The following is a 20,552-nucleotide window of genomic DNA, read 5'->3' on the forward strand; positions in this document are numbered from 1 at the left end:
TCTCTCTCTCTCTCTCTCTCTCTCTCTCTCTCTCTCTCTCTCTCTCTCTCTGCACTGATACTTTCAGAATGTTATTAATGCTGGAAGTGTACAAACGTTCTTAGTTAACATACTTTACTTAATGATGGAATGTATGATAACAGAACTTATGATGTATTTTCTGTCACACAGACTGAAGGGTAGTGAGGCTGTCATAGCAGGCCTTAATGAGGTCAAGCAACTTGTCTCCGACTTTGAGAGCTCTCTGGCTGCCCACGAGAACATGACCTCAAACTTGTCTGAGCTGAAGTCTGTCAAGACAGAGCTAGTGGTAAGGATAGTTTATCCTTTAGCTGTTTTTGATCGTTTACTATTAGGACATTTTTTTTTTTTTTGGTGATATATAAAGTGGTTGAATAATTTTTGGCAATAAATTTCACTTTATTTTCTCTCTGTAAATGTCAGCGCATCTTTATGTCCTGTAAATCTAAACAAATTTCCTGCATTGTCTTGTCCCATCTCATCTTCACCATCATTTTGTCTGATCCATTTTTATTCTTTTCCTATATCTCACGTTTCTATTTTAATAGAACTCATCTTAGCATGTCTTTTGTATGTCATCTTACCTCATTTCACCTTAACTGAACATGGATGGTTGGTATGTGTTATTGTGTGGTCTACTTATTCTTTCCTATCGGACATCTGTCTTGCTTACCTCTCCTCATTTCTTTTGTGGTTTACTCTCTAGTAACATTTCAAATCTTTAGCACTTATCTGACCTTTTTATGTTGCAAGTGCCATTAAACATATCCCAAACTTAAACTTATCTTTTTTTTTATATGGGCATCTATATGACCTGTTTGTGTTGCAAGTGCTGTATAGTATACTCTTACTAAACTAAAACTTATCTTTGTTTACCTTACCTCATCTACCCAGGACCTACAAGATTCGCTGCAGCACCAGCAGCCCAAGCTGCAACACCTCAAGGAAGATGTGCAGGCCTTAAGACCCCTAGTGGAGAAGAGTCGGCCCGGCACCAACAGACACCACGACCTGGACGGTGTGGAGCAGGAGGTCAACGACCTTGCCACCCGCTGGGACCAGATCTGTATCCACGTTGTGGAAAGGTGAGTGGAGGCTCATGGTGCAACATTAGAGAGACTTTTATGCTTTGGATGTGTTGATGGAGTACACAATACATATATGCAGTCGAAATTGTCCAAGACGGCTGCCCATTGTCGAAGAGAAAAGTGGCTGTCTTAGACAAGTGGACATTTGGACAGTGTCACTGTGATATTTTTAAAATGTAAGAGAGAAAATAAAAAGCGATTGGTTGTACGGATGATTGTCCTGGACAGATGGCGATTAGAGCAGATTACAGTTGCAACTGTATTACTTTGTGGTGGTAGAGACTCATTATAACCCTCAGTGTCCATTTCCTCTCCAGGCTGCGTAGTGTCAGCTCCAGCCAAGACTTGCTCTCCCTCTACCACAATGGACTGGCCTCAGAGCAGCAGTGGTCCTCCCAGATGGAAAAGCGCATCTCCTCCCAACCCTCCCTCAACGGGGAGGTCAGCGACGCTAAGCGACAGCTGGAGCCCACCATGGTATTGTAGCCACATGTGATTGGCACAGATTTTTTAGTCTTTTGATTAGTTACAGTTGAAGTTCTGGTTAATAACCTTTCTTTGGATGACTTCCTCGACTCGTTATACTTCTTTCTGCTTCTTTTTTCCTCCCTTTTCTCCTCCTCCTCTTTCTCATCCTCCTTTACACTTAGTTAAAATGATTGGTTTGTTTGCCTGCCTTCTTCATTTGCCATGGTCATGAGTAAGGCTTGGTCTCTACAAAGCGCCTCCCTGTACTCTCAAGGTTTTTTCTGTCCATTATTTCTCTGGCCGGCCTCTCTAGCCCTTCCCTATTCCATGAAGAATGGTCTTTGCTAAGCAGCTGATCTAGTTATTTATCCATACTATCTCTGCTTTCTTTTCTTCACTGATACCAGAAGATCTTCATAGGGCCAGTAGCTGGATGGGTTCAGTAAGGACTTAGCTTGTGGTGTAAGAGATGTCCAAAATGTTACAGTAGCATCTCATTTCTAGTGCCTCTGTTTTGCTATGTTGTCTAGGGCACATTTTAAGGTTATTTAAGTGAAGAAAGCCCTGTATTGTTTTGGTCACCTTACTTACTAACAAGAGAAACTAGTATCTCTATATAGAATCGTTGGTGGGAGGTTTGTCATGTTTCAAAGGAATTCTCTTTGAAAGTTGTGTCTTCTAATCTCATCTGTTTTCATCTCTCCTCACTTCTCATATGAGAACAGGTTGGTGGTTGGTCAGTGCTCTGATGTGATTTGCTCCTTCTTTCCTGTAAAACATCTATCATCCTTATGTTACTTCCTTCTTTTCTTTATGTGTTACTTTGTAGTAACACCTCATATCTTGGATACTTATATAACCTATGTGTGTTGCATATGCCATAAAACCTTACTAAAATTAATGTGAGAACATTAGTAATCTTCCCATTTGGGATCTTCTTCAGGCGATCTACAACTCCCTGGGTGACCGCAGATATCAGATTGAGAGTGTCAACCGACACGGAGGCCAGTTTATCCGTGAAGCCAAGGTAAGTGACCACAAGTCTGCCTTCCTTTCCCTCTGTTTTACCTTTTCTTTTGCCATCGTTCATCACTTCTTCAATATTTGGACTATTTTGTTACTACATGTGTTCAGATTGGAGAATATTCTATCTCTACATTGATGGGGATAATAGTTTGATTTCTTGGGGGCAGGGGGAGGGGGGGGGAATTGAAATGACTGATACATGGGGAAGTGTTCTTTTTCTTTTCTTTCTTTCCCTTCTTTTATTTTGACCATGCAAGCAAACTCCTAGGTAATCATGACAATTGTTCAAATAAGTAATAATCATGTTTTTAATTCTTTTTTCCTCTCCTTTTTTTTATGGCACCTTTTGCCTGTGCTATGAAAGAGTGGGCACATTCTCACTCCACTGTTCCTCACTTTTTGGCACGAACAATTCTCTTCACTTTTCAGTCAACCAGATTTTTCACAATGATTTTATACCTCTTTAGCATGCAAAACTCTTTTCTTGATTCATATGATCTGATGGACTATTCATGTAATCGTGTGCTTTGTTTGTGAGGAACTCACACTTTGACAAACTCTGGATTGTGGGGTAGATGAACTAATACTAGTTTGACTTGACAAGGGATTGCATGTTTCTTTTTTAAAATTTCTTTTCCATTATTCATTGCTTTATGGTTGTCTACCCTGGACTTATGTCACTTTATGTATGTGGATTATGTATACCAGATTGCCAACTACTCTTTTACTCCAAGAGTTTTTACATTGTACAGTGTAAAAATTTAAATCATTTACAAACACTTGTTTCGTTACAATTGTTTACATTACAGTCCAAATGTTTTGATTTTCCAATGATAGTGAGCCCTACATTGAAAACGTTTATAAATATGTACAACTTAGCTCAAATGTGACTTGTATAGGGTATCTCTCCTCTCATAATATTTGCTTGTTCTGTGTGGAGCCAAGCACTGCTGTGATGGCATGTGGTAGGAGTAGGCTGTTGATTTTTCACTTGCTTTGTAGATTTATCACGTTCAGCGTGAAGTGCATTGGGTTTTTTTGTGTTTTTTTCATTTCTTTGCCCGCCCCCCAATTTTGGAAACTGCCATTCCTGTGTGTGACTTACGTGGATGTTTTTTAAATTTTTAATTTCATTTTGTAAATTATTTTTGTCTCAATAGATGGTGTCCTATCCATTTTGCTTCTGTTTGTTTTTCAGCCTGTTGAATATCTTGAGCGTTTTGCATTTGTTGTTTTTCATTTGAGATTCGTGCAGTTTTCCCTTTGCTCTTTGTTCGCTTTATACATTTTGTGTGTTTGCTTGTTGTTTACTCTGCGAAGCTGTTTATTATACCAATAAAGGTGTGAAAATGTAATCTACTTTGAAGAATAAGGCATTGGAGTGTTTCTCAATAAAACGGTGAAATATGTATGGCTCTTTGGCTTAAGTGACAATGATATGTTATATCATCATATGACTCACCCATAGCACACTATTCACTTTGTAACCACTAAGAAATAATGATTCTCATTTCTGTCACCATACATTAGACTCTCAACTCCATTTAATAATCCGAGATGGCTATCTTTATGCCATGTCCATAGCATGATATGAGATGAAGGGACTATTCGTAAGAGTTTTAAGAAAATTGTCTCATTTCGGGCGCAAACAGATGTTGCTGTCTCTTTATGCTTTGCTCTCGTATTATTCCTCTCAGCTGTTTTTGTTTCTTATTGTCTTGCTTTATTTTTAACTTTTCTTTCTCAGATCGTTGTGCTTTTGATCTGGGGTTTTTTTCCCTCCCCCTTGGCGCCACTCACATTTGCACGCCTTTTTTTTTTTCATTCTTGTTTATAAAGGTATTTTTCCATTTTTTAAGCACCGCTTCAGTCCCTTCCAATTTTTCCTTGTTTTGCCGATGAATGTGCTGACATTGAGACAAAGATAGTCTTGTTTCATGCCAAGTAAGTATCAGAAGTTGCTTTCTTTTTATTAGCATAATATTAATTGATAATTAGAAAAGAATAGCAAAGTTTTTTTAAATTATAACCCTATATAGAAAGAGCTGAACTTATGCTATAAGACTGAATATCAAGATTTTGATGTACTAATGCTTTTAATAACAACCAAGTAGCTTTAATATGCTGAAAACAAATATAAAATACTTGTTGTATGCTCTATTAGTAAAACTTCACCCTGAGATTGATTTAAGAAAGAAAAGAATAGAAAATAAATAGGTTTCTATTATGTGTTGAGTTTACTTACTGTTGTTTCCAACCCTGCATTCTGAGTGTGTAAATCGGAGTGAGATTGAGGAACAATCTGTATTCTCCTTCCTATAATGTGCGACCTTGACCCTGACATGCTGGAGCTTCTGAGGCTTGTGTTTCTCTGAATGCCTACTTGTGTCTCTTGATGATGCTGGTTGTCCTTGTCGTCTCCTCCATTCCCCTTGTTGCTTTGTCCAAACTTTGCTGGCGTGCATGGGTGATTTCCCTCCCCTTTGCTGTTTTTTTTCCCCTGCGGCATTTTGTTCCCTTTTCCCCCAGCGTTGTTTTTTTCCTACAGCATTTTGTCTAGTTTTTTTACCCCTCACTGCTGCATTTACAATATATATAAACTCAACATTTTTCCTGAGAATGAACGCATGATGCATGGTAGATGATTTTTCTAATGCGTTTAGTGAATCTATTGACTCAACCGTATTGAGTTTTGTACTTGTTCACCTTTATGTTCCTTGGATCCCTGTCTTTATTTTTATATTCCTCTTCTTTGAACTGGTAGAACAACAAATAACACAAAATTCAAGATGAGCTTAAAAGGATTTAGTTATTGTATTTTGATGGGTAGCATTTTCCAACTTATTGGGTTTTGCTAATTAGAATATATTATTTTTGGTGGGGTTCATTGTTGGTAAAGATCTGTGGAGCTCTTTAGCTTGAAAAAGAAATTGATGTAGATGTAATTTGATAGTCACAGAAGACCTGCCTCCTGACAAATTGGTCATATTCGTCTGCATGTGTTCTTCCTTGACAAGTGATGAAGAGTGCTAGCTTCGACACTCATAAGTGAAAGTCAGCTTGAAAATTTTGAGTGTCCTCTAATTTGTACATAATCATAATTCTCCCTTGAATATTTGATCCTAAGCCAATTAGTATTGATATGTCCTTCATTCTGTTTTTTTCTTTTTCTTTTCCTCATGAATCTTTCATTTTTGAAGTGTCACTCAAAAATGTCTCTGTGAAGTTCTTAAGGCTTAACTCTTATTGCGGCAATATCGATTTTTTGTAGGGAATTCCTATTAAATTAGATCCAACTGCACTTTTTACCATTATCCTTCTGTATAATATGATATAACTCCTCTATAACATTTGTGTTATAGTTTAATATCTCACAGTGTGCCGAATTTTCTTAGAAATTGTTTCCGTTTTCGTACTCACATAACAGCCTTTTGTCTTTCTTAAACAGATTTCTCAATTTAATTTTAAAGCATCTACAAAAATAAGAATAATATAAGGGAAGTTGTGTTCAGTTTTTCAGGTGGATGGTACAATTTCTCTTTTTGAAACTTGCAGGAGACACAGAAAACGTGATTTTTCCTAATGTTTTCAAATGCCTTTCTTTTGAGGTTGTTTTTTTTTTCAGTACACTTTGAGACAAAGGGAAACTTTTTCTCTCTTTTAGATAGGTTTCTTGGTCCAGGGAAAAAGTTTTTGCACAATTTTTTGTTTAGTCTTAACAATCATGTCGTGTGGGCGATGTCCTTTTCTCTTTCCAATTTTCATTTTCATTTTACTATCATTGTGGTAGCCGGTAATTGCAACCATTAGCTCCTTTTGCTTTTCAGTTTGTTGTGACGTTTCAGTTAGCTCTTGGTTCGTGCTTTTAGACCGTAGCACACATTTTATTTTTGTGCTTTCAATACCTGTGGGTTTTTGTATAGACTGATCCAACTGCCTTTACTTAAATCCCTTAAATATTGCTTTTCTGTCTGATATTGCTTCTTCAAGTTGTTTTTTTCTTCCATTCTTGTTTGGTTTGTTGGTTGTTGTTGTTTTTTTGGTTCAGTAGTCTTAGTGCTTTGTGTTAATTGCTTTTATTCAAATTTACGTGCTCTAACTTTGTTTACTTATATTGTGAGAGGAGACATTTGAGATTATCTATGGAAAAGGAAACAAAAGAAAAACAAACATGCTCCCTTGTAACACAAAAAGCCCAAATTCTGCACCTACATTGAAATTTTATTGCAGGGATTTTGCATCACCTTGTAATGCACACAAGTAAAATGCAACCCTAAAAAATGACTGTGTGTACTTGAGATGAAGCTACTCCTGCCTGACATTATGCTGTGATGTCCCTGCTAAACCCTCATCCCCTATAACAATTTGATATACTCACACTGACTGTATTCTGTTTATAAAATTCCTCCATCACGGTCATCAATCCCTTAATGCAGTTTAGTGAGGCATCTTTGTGTATATGCACAGCAGCTCGAATGACAGGAGAGTGAGAAGTTCTAGCTAGTTGAAGCTACAACACTGTACAATTAATTGATCCTGCCTCTTTAAGTGTTTCTTTGCCATAATATGCTTCTGGTAGATTCTATACATCATATGAGAACTCTCTGTGTTTCTGTTCCTTTGCATTCAAGTGAGGTCCTTTCAGGGTTGTTTTTTTGTGTCAAAGACAATCCTCTCAACCACTCTCCAATCAATTTCTCCATTTTTCTTAAGGGATTCTTATTTTCATTGTTTGGACTCCTTTCATGGAATGGAAAACTCACAGATGTTGATTAACAAAAAATGTTCATTGATAAATAATGAGAGAGTTGTCGTTTTCCCAGAAACCTTTAGAATTTAAGGAATAAAATTTTCCAGACTTGTCTTTTGAGGTATTGATTTGACATCAAAATATCTGTTTACCTCCACTCCCAAGTTCCTGAAGACCCAAGTTCTCGGTTGCACAGCACCACTTATTTCTATTCACCTGTTCACCTACATCTTTTAGTCCTTTTTGTGTCCAGCAGGTTCTGACTGCAAGGCCCCATGTCTCTACTCTGACTCTTCTCTGGTACAGTTGTTGGGTTTTTTTCTTTCTCTTCGGTCTCATCAAGTCAGTTGTGGTTTGTCTAAATCTACGCACTTTTACTGTGTAAAAGTAGTAGCTGCAGGCAATACAGTGTTTCCCCCTAAATTAGGGAGATGTCGTAATGTGTATCAATGCTTTTACTTTCTATTTTGTTAAACACTTTTTACTTTGGCTTATTATCCACTTTCACTCACTTGGGATGTTTGTGGTGTGCTCTGATTGCACAGATTTCAGATAAACGTCTCCGCCAGTTTAAAGAGAGCGTCGGGCTGGACACAGCGGCTGAGGGAAAGCGGTTCAAGCGCCATGATGGCTCTGACTCTGTCCGAGATGAGCTTGATCAACTGAACAAAGTCTACATGGAGATGGTGGATTGGGCTGGCACTCGGCTCCGGCAGATAACCGCAATACTCGAGGCTAGCGGTCAGCTACAGGTATCAGAAAAAACACCAAAAATTGGAGACTTAATTGATCCCCTGGAGAATTTTGATTTCGCCATGACACGACATATATGAATATTTATGTGTGTGTCACGGTGCAAGTATAGTGCAGACCACATGTAAGCGCATGTAAGGTAGCTCAGTTGAGAACTAGACTTTAAAAGAAGTGTTTCTGAACTTTTTTTGTTGAGAGAGTTCACATTTTTTTACCATCATATCCACCCTGTTGAAGGTGTTACATGATTCCAAGCCATTTTTTAAAAAATAACTAATATTACACTAACTGTAAAATTCAAAATAAACGAGCCAGGCTTGTGTATTTCTTGTGTATGTATATCTTTAGCCGGCAATGAGAACAAATTTTGAAGAAGTAATGCTTGTTTCTGTTAGCAGAAACAGAGAAACAATAGGTATTTTTATGTAGTGTGCCTTTCTTCTTCTACCTAGTATAAAATGAAGATTTTTTTTTACATTTTGGGGATGGTTGAGGGCACCACTAGTATGTCCTAATTCTTTACTTTCCTTCTGTTGTTTCTGTCTGTCAGTCTTACTTTTACTCAAACAATGACATGTTGCCTATTGTGTATTTGTGGGTACTCTGTTTTGCGCTGTTCACAGACTGTGGTGTAGTGTTTAGGCTTCTCAGGAGAATTTGAGTTCACTTTATGTGTTACATACACATCTCTGTCTTTCTGATGGGAAATTGCACTCATTTCAGTCCAGGTTGACCCTGACAGGAAAGGTCAAAGGAATTCCTAGGTGATAAAACTTGTGTGGGTTTTTTTTGGTCGGGGGGGGACATTTACAAAAAACATCTTGTTCAAAGCTATGGTGTGGGAGACCTAAAACGAAAGCTTTTTTCTAAACAGTAATTGTTTGGAGATGTCCAAAAGATCTTTTCTCTTTCTACTGCAGATCAGTGGTAATTTGAAGGTCCCTCATGTTATGTAGCCAGCATAATGTTGAAAAGAGCTTAAAATGTTGATAAACATGCTGACTAATTCCTGTGTCAGATTAGAAAAGCGGCTTGTGGTGAGTTGGCTTTTCAATGTGATATTTTGTTTCACTTCCTTTCCAATGTAACTGTTGTTCTTAAAAATTATTGAAAATGCCTCAGGTATAGAACTCGTCAAACTTGAGATGCAGAATAAATACCAAAAGATTGTAGTTTGACCTCCCTTGAATCAAATACATTTGTGAAATCGGGAAAGGTATTGGTTTAGCACCCCTTTCAACGCAATAAGGATATTTAAGTGGCAGTCAAATATATTTAGCTACTTTAGATATTTTTTTAGTTCAAGAGAAAAGTACGAAAAAAAGAATTGATATCATTATTTGAAACTGCTTTACAAAAAGTTATAATTGCTTTCTTTCTTTTTCTTTTTTAAGTTCCAGATTGTAATCGATGAAGAGATTCCCCTGTTGCGGACATTCCGAGCTGAGATAGCCAAAAGGTCCTCCATGCTGGTCGATGAAGACATGCAAGAGTACTTTACCCAGCAGTTTGAGGACTCAAACCCTCCTCAGAACTCGGGGATGACCCAGTCTTACACCAGCTCACTGGTCATCAAGCCTGAGTCCACCATGACAGCTGAGTTGGGAGAGGTAAAGAAAGTGATAAAAGTTGTTCCCAAAAGTAAAACAGAAGAGCTTAAAGTGCAGACACAACAATCCAACAGGACGAGCTTGACAGAGCTGTCGATGAATCTGAAAGCAATGGAAGGGTCAACATCGTCTGTGCTCCCCACTCCAACCGTGACAACCTCATCTATGGTGAGCGGTGCCAGGCAGCAGCAAAAGAAGCCACAGCAGCAGACAATTGTCACTGTAAATAAAGAAGAAGTGGCCCCCAGAGGCCAGATCCTGCATGTGACAGCTATTCTCAACCCTCAGACATCACAGAGGGTCACGCTCATGGAGGCTCTGCAGACTGGACTCATAGACCCCAAAACAAAAACTTTTGTGGATCCAAACTCTCGCCAACGATTGTCTCTCGTTCAGGCGGCAAAGAAAGGCTACTTAGATGAAGTGGTCCTCAAACAGATGACATCTCCATGTGGATTGGTTGATCCTCGTTCCGGGGAGGAACTGTCGCTTCTGGATGCCATACACAAGAAGTTGTACCTCCCACTCTCAAACACCATTACAGACAGCAGCACAGGAGAACAAGTTTCAATCACAGAAGCTGTAGCTCGCGGTGTCATCTCTGAGTCATGCTCTCGCCTTCTGGTGGGAGAGAAAGTTGATTTGACATCCATCATGCATACTCAAGCCATTTTTGCCCATTCAGAGCCCCTGAAAATGGATGCTGGGCTTAGTCTTGGCAAAGTGATTGAGAAAGGCCTGTACAGTGAAATCACGGGGAAAGTCAATGACCCACTCTCTGGTACAGACCTAAGCATCATGGAGGCAGTGGAGAAGGGCTACCTCAACCCCAACTTTCAGGAAATTGAAGACCCGACCTCCGGAGACTTTATCAGCCTCACAGATGCTGTGTCTGCGGGTGTGATAGATCCATTCAAAGGAACTTTTAACCATGCTGCAACTAATCAGAAACTTTCATTGTCAACTGCCATGAAGCAGGGGATGGTCAAAACAGCACTGTCCCTGGCTGATCTGGTCACAGATGGCAGTCTGACTGAAGATGGCAATATGTTTGACAGGTCCACAGGCCGTGTCATGCCACTAGCAGAAGCCATTGCTACTGGGGTCATTAGCAAAGACAAAAAATGCATCCTGGATCCCAGAACGGAAGACGTCATGTCAATATCGGATGCTATAAGAAAAGGTATAATGACACCCACTGGAGTTTTCATCAATCCAGAAGACAACAAGACATACTCTCTTCTTGACGCTGTGAAGCTTGGAGTGATCAAATTGGTGCATGAGGATGTGGAGTTTTCCAGAACTGGTGTTAAGGACCCAAGGACAAATGAAGTAGTGACACTCTCTGAAGCTTTTAAAAGAGGTATTGTCACCGCCCAGGGTACCTATGTGGATGGCAGAACCGGAAGACAGATGAGCCTTCAACAAGCTGCCAACTCTGGGCTCATGGACAGAAACCTGGTAAAGGATCTCAACAAGCCAACCAGTCTGAAAGATGCTCAGGGCAAAAATGTGTCTCTAGCAGAAGCCCTGTTCAAGGGAATTTTGGATCCTGAAAGTGGGATGGTTGAAAATGCCAGAACCAGAGAGAAATTAACTATGCAGGAAGCTATGTCAGCTGGGGTCATCACTTCCCATGACGCCACCAACATTCTTAGCCTAGTGAGCCCCATGATGACATCTTCCACTGTTCTCACGCAGGTCGAGTCTTCGTCTGGATCATCTGAGGCTATCTCAATATCACAAGCCATGTCTCAAGGCTACCTGAATGAAGAGACTGGCTATTTCAGAGATCCCAAGACTGGCCGTCTGATGCTTGTGGAAGAAGCAGTGAAGCAAGGTCTTCTCCGCCTCTCGTCAGAGTGGCCTGAAGGACCATCTTTGTCTACAAGCTTTGACGAAATTGATTCAAGGTCTCTGACCATCAGCATGTCTCAGAATTTCATGACTGACAGCTCCGGCAAGAAGACGAAGACCATCCCCATCGAGCCGGGCTCTAAGAAACACGAGTCCAGCCAAATTACAAAGAGCGGGTCTCAGTACTCCTTCACCACGACCACTGTGGCGAAACCACTCCTCATGAAGTCAGTAATTTCTGAGACCAAAGAGATCAATTTGAAGTCTGTGACAGACCCAAGAACAGGTCGTGACCTTGATGTGGAAGATGCCATTAAGCGCAAATTGCTTGATCTAGAGCGTGGGCAGTATACCAACCCACTGACAGGAGAACAGATGAGCCTCAATGTTGCCATTGAGAGAGGTTTCATCAAGGCAGAAGAGATGGCTAGTCATGAGGACTCCAGTGCAGAGGCTGTGAAAGAGACAAAAGCTTTCTGCATTGTGGGGGTCATTCATCCCAAGACGAAGGAACGCCTCACTGTAGGCAAAGCTATGAAAGAAGGGATCCTAGATCAAGAAAAAGGAATCTACCATGGCATTGATGCCTTTGGCAGACCAAACCCTATGAAGATCAGCGAAGCCATCAAGAAAGGCTTTGTCATTGTCGAGGACATCAATAGCCCTGGTGAGGATGGGGACTCCATGCTCAGGGAGACAAAGTCTTTCATCCTGAAAACTATTCTCCACCCTGTCACCAAGAAGCACATGAACATTGCAGATGCTATCTCTGCTGGTGTCCTTGATGAATCAGAGGGAACATACATCAACGTCAGAACAGGAGAAAGGATTCCAATTCATGAAGCTATTGAGAAGGGCCTTATTCTTGCACAGCTCACGTCCGTCAACACTGATGTTGATGAGGATAAGAATAAACTCACGACGACCAAGCTTACATCTCTGTCTGTGACTGCAGTTGTAGACCCTAAGACAGGACAACTGATCTCGGTGTCAAAGGCTGTAGAGGAAGGCATTCTGGATCAGAGTCGTGGAATCTACATGAACCCTCTGACCGGGGAGTCGATGACTCTGAGTGATGCCATTGACAAGAGACTGGTTCTTGCTGAGTCACCAGAGGCTCAGTCAGATGATCCCCTTGAGAAGGCAGAGATATCCAGTATTCACATCACAGATGAGCAGGAGTCCTTTGAGGCTACCCTTATGGAAGACATTCACTCTGAAACAGTGACAATGAGCATCAACAGTGTCATTGATCCCAACACGAAGGAAATGCTGACCTATGATAAAGCTTTGGACAAGGGTATTTTGGACCTGAAGAAAGGTCTGTATAAGAATCCTGCTACCCGAGAGACAATGACGATTGGCGCGGCTATGGAGAAAGGCCTCATCAATGGTGAGGTCACATCGAAGACGAGGGAGGATGACATCATGAGAAGTTCGGTCTCTGCTGCCACTCCTGCTGTGCCTGTGAAAGACATCACTTCTGTCATGGACCCCAGAACTCGAAAGGAAATCTCCCTTGACAAAGCCATCAAAGACGGTATTATAAATCTGGAAAAGGGAACATTTTACAACCCTAAAACAAAAATCGAGATTGAATTGAGTAAGGCCAAAGAGTTTGGCTACTTGCTCGAGTCCAAACATTCTAGTGCTATGCAACTTGAGCAGTCCATGGAGGAGGAAAATCTGGCAGAAGCAAAATTGTCTACCCCACGTTTACCTAAGGAAAACCAGAAGCCATGGTCAAAGGTGGACATGGAGCTGGAGAAGACCATAGCTCATGATGACTCGATGGAAGATGGAACGCTTGCCACAGAAGTACTGCACTACTCCACAGAAGTAGAGGGAGAAACAGCTGACGCAACAAAGATCCAACAACAAAGTCCAACAAGATCTACCCTGAAGAGCAGCCCCATGACTGTGACCACTCCTACAAGCAAGACAGAACAGCCTGCCAGTGACACTTCAACTTCAGGTTTGCTCGAAAAGACAGAGATGGGCCTGTCTTTTAGAGATGCTCAGAAAATGGGACTTGTCAATGAAGACACTGGAAAAATCAGAGACCCCAAGTCTGGAGAGTACTTTACCCTGCAAGAAGCCATGCACAGAGGTATAATTGACATCAACCTGACTGCTCTAGAGGACCCCAGCTCAGGGAAAACTCTCTCCCTCAGAGAATGCATCGTCAAGGATGTTATCAACTCAGCAACCTGCAAGATTGATGATGGCATGGCAAGTGCACTGGGCTTTGGAGAAAACTCTCTTCCTCAACAGTCAACCAACGTGGTGTCAATGAACCTGATTGATGCTGTCTCAGCTGGTTTGTTCAACTCCATTACAGGAAAATTTTTAGAACCAAAGACTGGTCAAAAATACTCACTTCAGGCTGCTCTTAACCAGGGCATCATTGAAGGCAATATGGTCACAGTGACAGACACGACCACTGGAGAGAGAGTACCCTTGTGCCAGGCCATCAGGAAGGGGCTCATCAATGGAACTACAGCCGATGTCTACGACTCAGCCAGCAGGACGACCATTCCACTGCTCCAAGCAATAGAGAAAGGGCTGGTACAGAACAAATATGATGTTGCTTCTGGCTCCATTATTGACAGCAAAAGTGGAGAACAAATTCCTTTGGTGAGAGCAATCGCCGAGGGTGATATCAAATCTGAAGCCATTGCTGTACAAGACACCACAACAGGTCAAGTGCACTCTATGGACGTAGCACGCATGCGAGGCCTGGTCGATAGGTCTGGACAAGTAGTTGACAAACAGACTGGACAGAAGATGTCACCTCAAGAGGCTTTGAAGTTTGGCCTCATGGCCATAGCTGGAGCACCCATTGTTGCTGGAAAGATGATTGTGGATGCCGTGAAGGATCGGAGCCCCACCAAGACAACTTCATCATTCTCCAAGCAGATGGAAGCTTCGTCTACACCAAGACCTCCCGCTCCAGCTCCAAAACCAAAGGTGACCCAGTTTTCTGAGAGCAGCAGGATCATCACCGAGAAGAGATCTAGCCAGATGTCTCAGCACAGAAGCGAGGACCCTCCATCTTCTCCTGTCATTGGAAAGGTGGGACAGCCTGTCACCATCACAGTTGACCCCGCTTCACCTATTATGTCCTCAGGAGCTAGAGTTGGTGAGCCAGTCACTATCACTTTTGACCAGTCTGGTCAGAGGTTTATGCAAGACAGACCAGACCCATCAAACACCAAATATATGTCTTCTGTTACTTCTACTGTAATGAATGGAAGCTTTTCAGATAGTGCCTCAGTCTCCCCTGGTGGCCAGCGGACTATAGAGTTAGAACCTGCCACCCCATACTCAGTGGTTAGCCCAGCTCCTAGGTCTGCAGTCTCCACAACTGTGATGGAAGAAAGCAGACGAGAATACAGCAGCACAATTTCCTCATCTCAAGACCACATGCAGAGCAGGGTTTTCAAACAAGCGAGCATGAAGAATCTTGAGATCAACTGGGAAACTGGCACTGTGCTTGACAAAACTACAGGACAAGCAATGTCAGTGACAGAGGCGGTTCAGAAAGGCCTGGTGGACTCTGACTTGGTGGAGGATTTAGCCATAAAAACATCAGGCCAGTTCCAAAGCACCCCAGAAATCAATATAAACTGGGAGGAAGGCACCATTTCTGACCAAACCACTGGCCAGGAGTTTACCATCGAGAGAGCCCTTTCAAAGGGACTCATAGACATGCCTACTGCTTCTGCTCTGGCATCGGTTACCGAAAATACCATGGAAATGTCCAGAACTCAGTCTCATGTGGCAAAGAGCTCTGTAGAAGCATACACTCTAAATGCAGCAGTCAGGGATGGACAGTACAACCCTGCAACAGGACAAATAATTGATCCAACATCTGGTCTCCGAATGTCTGTGAAGGAAGCCCTGAATAGAGATGTCATTGATGGTGACTCCTCTACTGTCATTGATCCTCAAACAGGACGCGAAATCTCTCTGCATGACGCAATCGACAACCGCATCTTTGATCCTCTCAAGGGAGAACTTATCCAAAAAGCTTCCCGGGAAAGAATATCTCTTCAAGATGCTGAAATTCAAGGCTTAATTCCAGAAACCAATGAAGACTCTTCCCCTCAAGGCTTAGTTCGATCTGAACGAGTCTCATCAAAACCTCTGACATTGAGGGAAGCCATGGCTCGAGGGTATATAGATGAAGACAGTGATACTTTTACAGATCCTATCACTAGGGAAGTGTTCTCACTATCAAAAGCAATTGAGTATGGCTTGATTTCAACCACTGATACACCACCACCTGTCGCTCCGAAGCCCAAAAGTCCTGTGAGGCAAGTGGTCAAGGAGACTGTGACAAAATTCCAGGAGGAACGAGAGACTGTACAGAGGCGTCCTGGAGAAAACAGACATGCTGCTGATGATTCCAACAGACTGTCCTTTGCTGAAGCGCTAGACAAAGGTTTTGTTGATTTGAAGAGTCAGCAATATACAGACCCAAGCACAGGAGACAGAGTGGGTCTTCTGGATGCCATCAGAGATCAGATCATTGATACAAACACTCCTTCGGAGCCACAGATGGGTCAAGGCATGAGCCTAACAAAAGCTGTTGAAGACGGTCTTTTTGACGACAGGACAGGTGTTTTCCATGACCCTCAGACTGGAGAGAAGGTCACATTCCAAGAAGCAGTGGACGCTAGCAAATTGGATCCCAAGTTCACTGTCTATGAAGTGAAAACTGGAGAAATATTTTCCCTTGAAGAAGGTCTGGAAGAGGGTAAGATCGATCCTCAAACTGGCCGATTCTACAATGAAGAGACTGGTCAGAGCATGACTCTGAAGGAAGCAGCTAAGATGGGAGCTTTAGCCATCATTGGGGCTCCATTTGCAGCAGCCATGGCAGCAAAGGAATCATTCTCAGCGCGTATGGATGACAGCAAGGTAACTAACAAACAAGTAGATGAAACGTCTCAACCAGACCTCTCTTTTCAGGCGACGACGGTCCGGCAGCTGTCTCCTGATGTGCTAGAGATCACACAGCTGCAGCAGAGTATCCCTGCCACTGAGACGACAGAAGAAATGAGGCTCTTGGAGGCCATCTCAAGTGGCTATCTCAACCCCAACACTGGTGTCTTTAAGGATCCGAACACAGGCCGCGAGATGCAAGTCAGTGATGCAATAATGGGTGGGCTGATCAAAAAGGACTCTGCGTCTGTGAAAGACCCACACACTGGACGGAAGATGAGCCTGGAGGAAGGCTTGAGACACGGTGTCTTAGATGACAATGGTCATGTGGTGGACCCACGTACAGGAAATGCGAAGAATCTGGATGCCTGCATCAAGGACGGAACTGTTGAAGAAGTCTCATTGTCTGCGACTCAAGATGGTGTCAATGTTTTTACAAAGTCCACTCAAAAAATTAAGGTGAGCACAGTGTATGATCCTGTGTCAAGAGAAAATGTTCCTCTGAAAGAGGCCATTGGCAGGAGTATTGTCCACCTTGAAGATGGCACTTATGAGGACCCAGTCAGTGGGCAGTGTTTGACCATCTCAGAAGCCACACAGGAAGGACTCATTAGCGGCGTCATCTTGGACAAGGTAACCACAAAGGAGGAAATTACTAAAGCAGGTTCCATCGCTGAAGTCGCTTTTGCTGAGAAGAAAACTCTGCAAATTGATTCAGTTCGTGACATGGACAGTGGAAGAAATCTCTCTCTTTCAGAAGCTGTCCGCCGAGGTATTGTGGATGAAGAAGGACGCTTTTTCAAAGACACTCGAAGTGGAAATATAATGCCCCTGAAAGATGCCATCAATCATGGTCTTGTGTCTGCCAAGTCAGTGGAATCTGAGATGGAGTCAGGTGAAAGGTACGAGAAGTCTCATAGATCAACAGTAACTGAGTCTTCCTCCTTCAAGATCCAATCCGTCATCGACCCTGCTACCAACACAGAATTGTCTATCTCGAGGGCAGTGGAAAAGGGCGTTCTGGATGTGTCCAGTGGAACACTCACCAACCAGCGGACAGGTGAAACCCTGCTCATGGGAGATGCACTCAAGCAGGGACTGCTCAAAGTGACGGAGACGAGCGCCAGAGCTGTGGAACAGCCACACCTTGTCTCAGGAGCTACGGCAAAACAGGTATTCGATGCACAGAAGGATGAGTTTATCTCCTGGAGTGAAGCTGTACGCAGAGGAATCATTGATCCAGCCACTGGCACTTACCATGTCTCAGATACTGAAAGTATATCCATAGCGCAAGGGGAACAAGAAGGCCTGATCGTGAAGCAGAGCATGTCCAAGAAGCAGTCATCTGGTGATAAAGCCTGTGACATCCTGTCAGTGTATGACCCCGTCAAGGATGAGTTTGTGAATGTTACTCAGGCAGTCACTTCTGGGCTTCTGGATCTGAAAGCTGGCATCTACAATGACCCCACTACCTTAGACCCAGTGCCTGTGCAGCGTGCTTATCAGCAGGGCTTGATTAAAGGCATGTTGAAGGACAGGGAGTACTCTGATGTTGAAAAAGTTGGCGAGTACAGCATCAAGTCAGCTGAGGATTCTAAAAACTCAAAAACCCTAACAGGAAGAGAAGCTGTGCAGCACGGTATCATTGACAAGTCTAGAATGGAATTTATAGACTCCCAGACTGGAGAAGCAATGAGCATTTCTGATGCTGTGCAGAAAGGTATGGTCACTCTGGAATCAGACCTTCCACAGCCAGTTATCACATCCATGAAGGAGAAGTCTATGACCATCACAGCTGTGGTTGATCCAGCCTCAGGTAATGAGATCACAATGGCAGAGGCCATCGGTAAAGGCATATTCGATCCTGACCAAGGTGTTGTCGTCAACCAGAGAACAGGGGAACAAATTCCCCTGGACAATGCTATTGAGCAAGGCCTGATTAGTGCAGATGTCGAGGAGGGTCAGCAGGAGCATGAGGTGGCCATCATAAATGGGGTCCTCATCACAGACATCAAAGATCCACGCACAGACAAGTCTATCACCATTTCAGAGGCGATCAAGCGAGGAATACTGGACGAGAACAAGGCAATGTACAACTCGGTCACCAGCAGCATGCCCCTCCGAGATGCTTTGAAGCGCGGCTACCTTGAAGGCAAAGATACTTCGGACACATCTGGATTGTCGGAGCAGAAGAAACAAGATGCCAAGCAGGTCAGTGTGACGAGTGTGCAGGACCCGGTCTCTGGACGCCAAGTTGGACTGGAAGAAGCTGTAGAGATGGGACTGGTAGATGAGCACTGCACAGTCTTCCACGACCCCTTGACCGGTGAGCAGATGATGATGGAAGAAGCCATGAAAGAAGGTCTGGTTATTGGTTCAGTCCAGACGATATCCAAGTCGCAAACAACAGTGACTTCAAAGAAACCCAGTGGCACATACAACATAACTGGTGTCATCGACACAGAGTCTGGCCAAGAACTTGGCTTAGAAGATGCTATCAACAAAGGCATACTTGATCCATCTGGACACTACGTTGACACACTGACCGGGGATGTCGTGCCTCTTGCTGAGGCCATGAAACTCGGTCTGGTTATCTCCGAGAAGATCCAGAAATCATCTCGTCAAAACATTACTGCAAATCAGCGAGATGATGTGAACCGCGTGACCTTCAGGGACGCAATGAGGAGTGGACTTATTGACCCAGGGACCGGTTCTTTTTTAGATAAAGCCTCCCAGAAGATGTATTCTGTAGATGAAGCTGTAAGGACTGGACTTATTGTCGCATCTGATGGGAGGCCTTTCGAGTACAGAGGTATAAGTGATTCAGGAATTACTTACAGCTTCAAAAATGCCTTGCAGACAGGCATCATAGATTCTGACACTTGCCTCTTTTACGACAGTCTCACTGGAGACACTATCTCTATTGAAGCAGCTCTCAGAGCGGGCTACCTGTCCCCCATTGCTGGAGCCTATGGAGGAAAAGCGGTTGGGGAGTCGGTTGTTATGCTCAAAGATGGGGTTGCCCCCACGGCTGCTACCAACCTGGAAGAGATCCTAGACTCCAAGACGGGGGAGAAGCTCTCACTGAGAGAAGCAGAAAAGCGTGGCTTGGTTTCTGTTGTGAAGACAGATTCAAAGCTGACGCTTGATGAAGCTCTGTCAGGCGGTCTTGTTGACCGGGATTCTGGACTGTTTCACGATCCTATCTCTGGTCACAGCATGCCACTTGACGACGCTCTTTTATGTGACTTTGTGGCCTATGAGGCCAACAGTCAGCAAAATACGCCCTTGACAAATGGTGGTGCTGTGAACGGAGTACACTCAAGAGAAAGACCCACCTCGATTCCCTTGGCTGAAGCCGTTAGCCAAGGTTATATTGACACTGCTGCAGCAACGTTCAAAGATCCACACTCCCAGGAGAAGATTTCTGTGTCACAGGCTTTGCAGAAGGGTTTGATAAAGCCAACTTTGACCGTGGGAGAAAGAAACGAGGAGTACGGCAATGAAAACAATCAAGGAATGTCTGATACTGTGGGTATCTCTCAACAATCTGGGAAGATGTCCAACTGGAGAGCCTCCCTTGCCGAGAAGCAAAATTCGTACGAAGATGAGTACACATCTGGAATTTCTCGCTCAGAGAGACTCAGCAGAGGGCAGTCACTCACAGGAATTTCCGAGAGACTGAGTCGAGGACAGTCCCCAACTGGAAAAGATATGACAGAGGATGACATCGACTGCATCAGCATCAGTTCGTCCGTATCTGGGAAAAACTTTGATGATGACAGAGGTTTCTCTCAAGCAGAAGAAATCCAGAGAGACTTCAATGGAATGTCCCAAGTGAAAACCAGCTCCCAAAGAACTCTTGATCACTTCAACTCCATTGACCGGTCATCCACGTCCACTCCTGTCAGCGCATACGTGAGTTCCCCTCCCTTTTCTGTTTTTCTTTGTTTGTTTGTTTGTGTGTTTCATAAATGTTTTCTGGGATGTTTTCATTTCATGCCTTTTGTATTGCTGCTTTTCATGATG

The 20,552-nt window shown here is 43.0% G+C and overlaps 1 protein-coding gene across 1 annotated transcript in view; it reads left to right on the forward strand.

Moving 5' to 3' along the window:
* LOC101864076 overlaps positions 1-20,552 on the forward strand; it is a gene marked incomplete in the record, with an annotated part of 143,197 nt that overhangs the window by 38,362 nt on the left and 84,283 nt on the right. The window contains 6 exon segments of the mRNA XM_035970909.1: positions 172-310; positions 916-1,106; positions 1,427-1,586; positions 2,521-2,604; positions 7,899-8,105; positions 9,501-20,441. Coding sequence (XP_035826802.1) covers positions 172-310; positions 916-1,106; positions 1,427-1,586; positions 2,521-2,604; positions 7,899-8,105; positions 9,501-20,441 — 11,722 coding nt within the window.

Source organism: Aplysia californica, unplaced genomic scaffold (genome assembly GCF_000002075.1).
Source record: "Aplysia californica isolate F4 #8 unplaced genomic scaffold, AplCal3.0 scaffold00337, whole genome shotgun sequence".
Classification (NCBI taxonomy): domain Eukaryota; kingdom Metazoa; phylum Mollusca; class Gastropoda; order Aplysiida; family Aplysiidae; genus Aplysia; species Aplysia californica.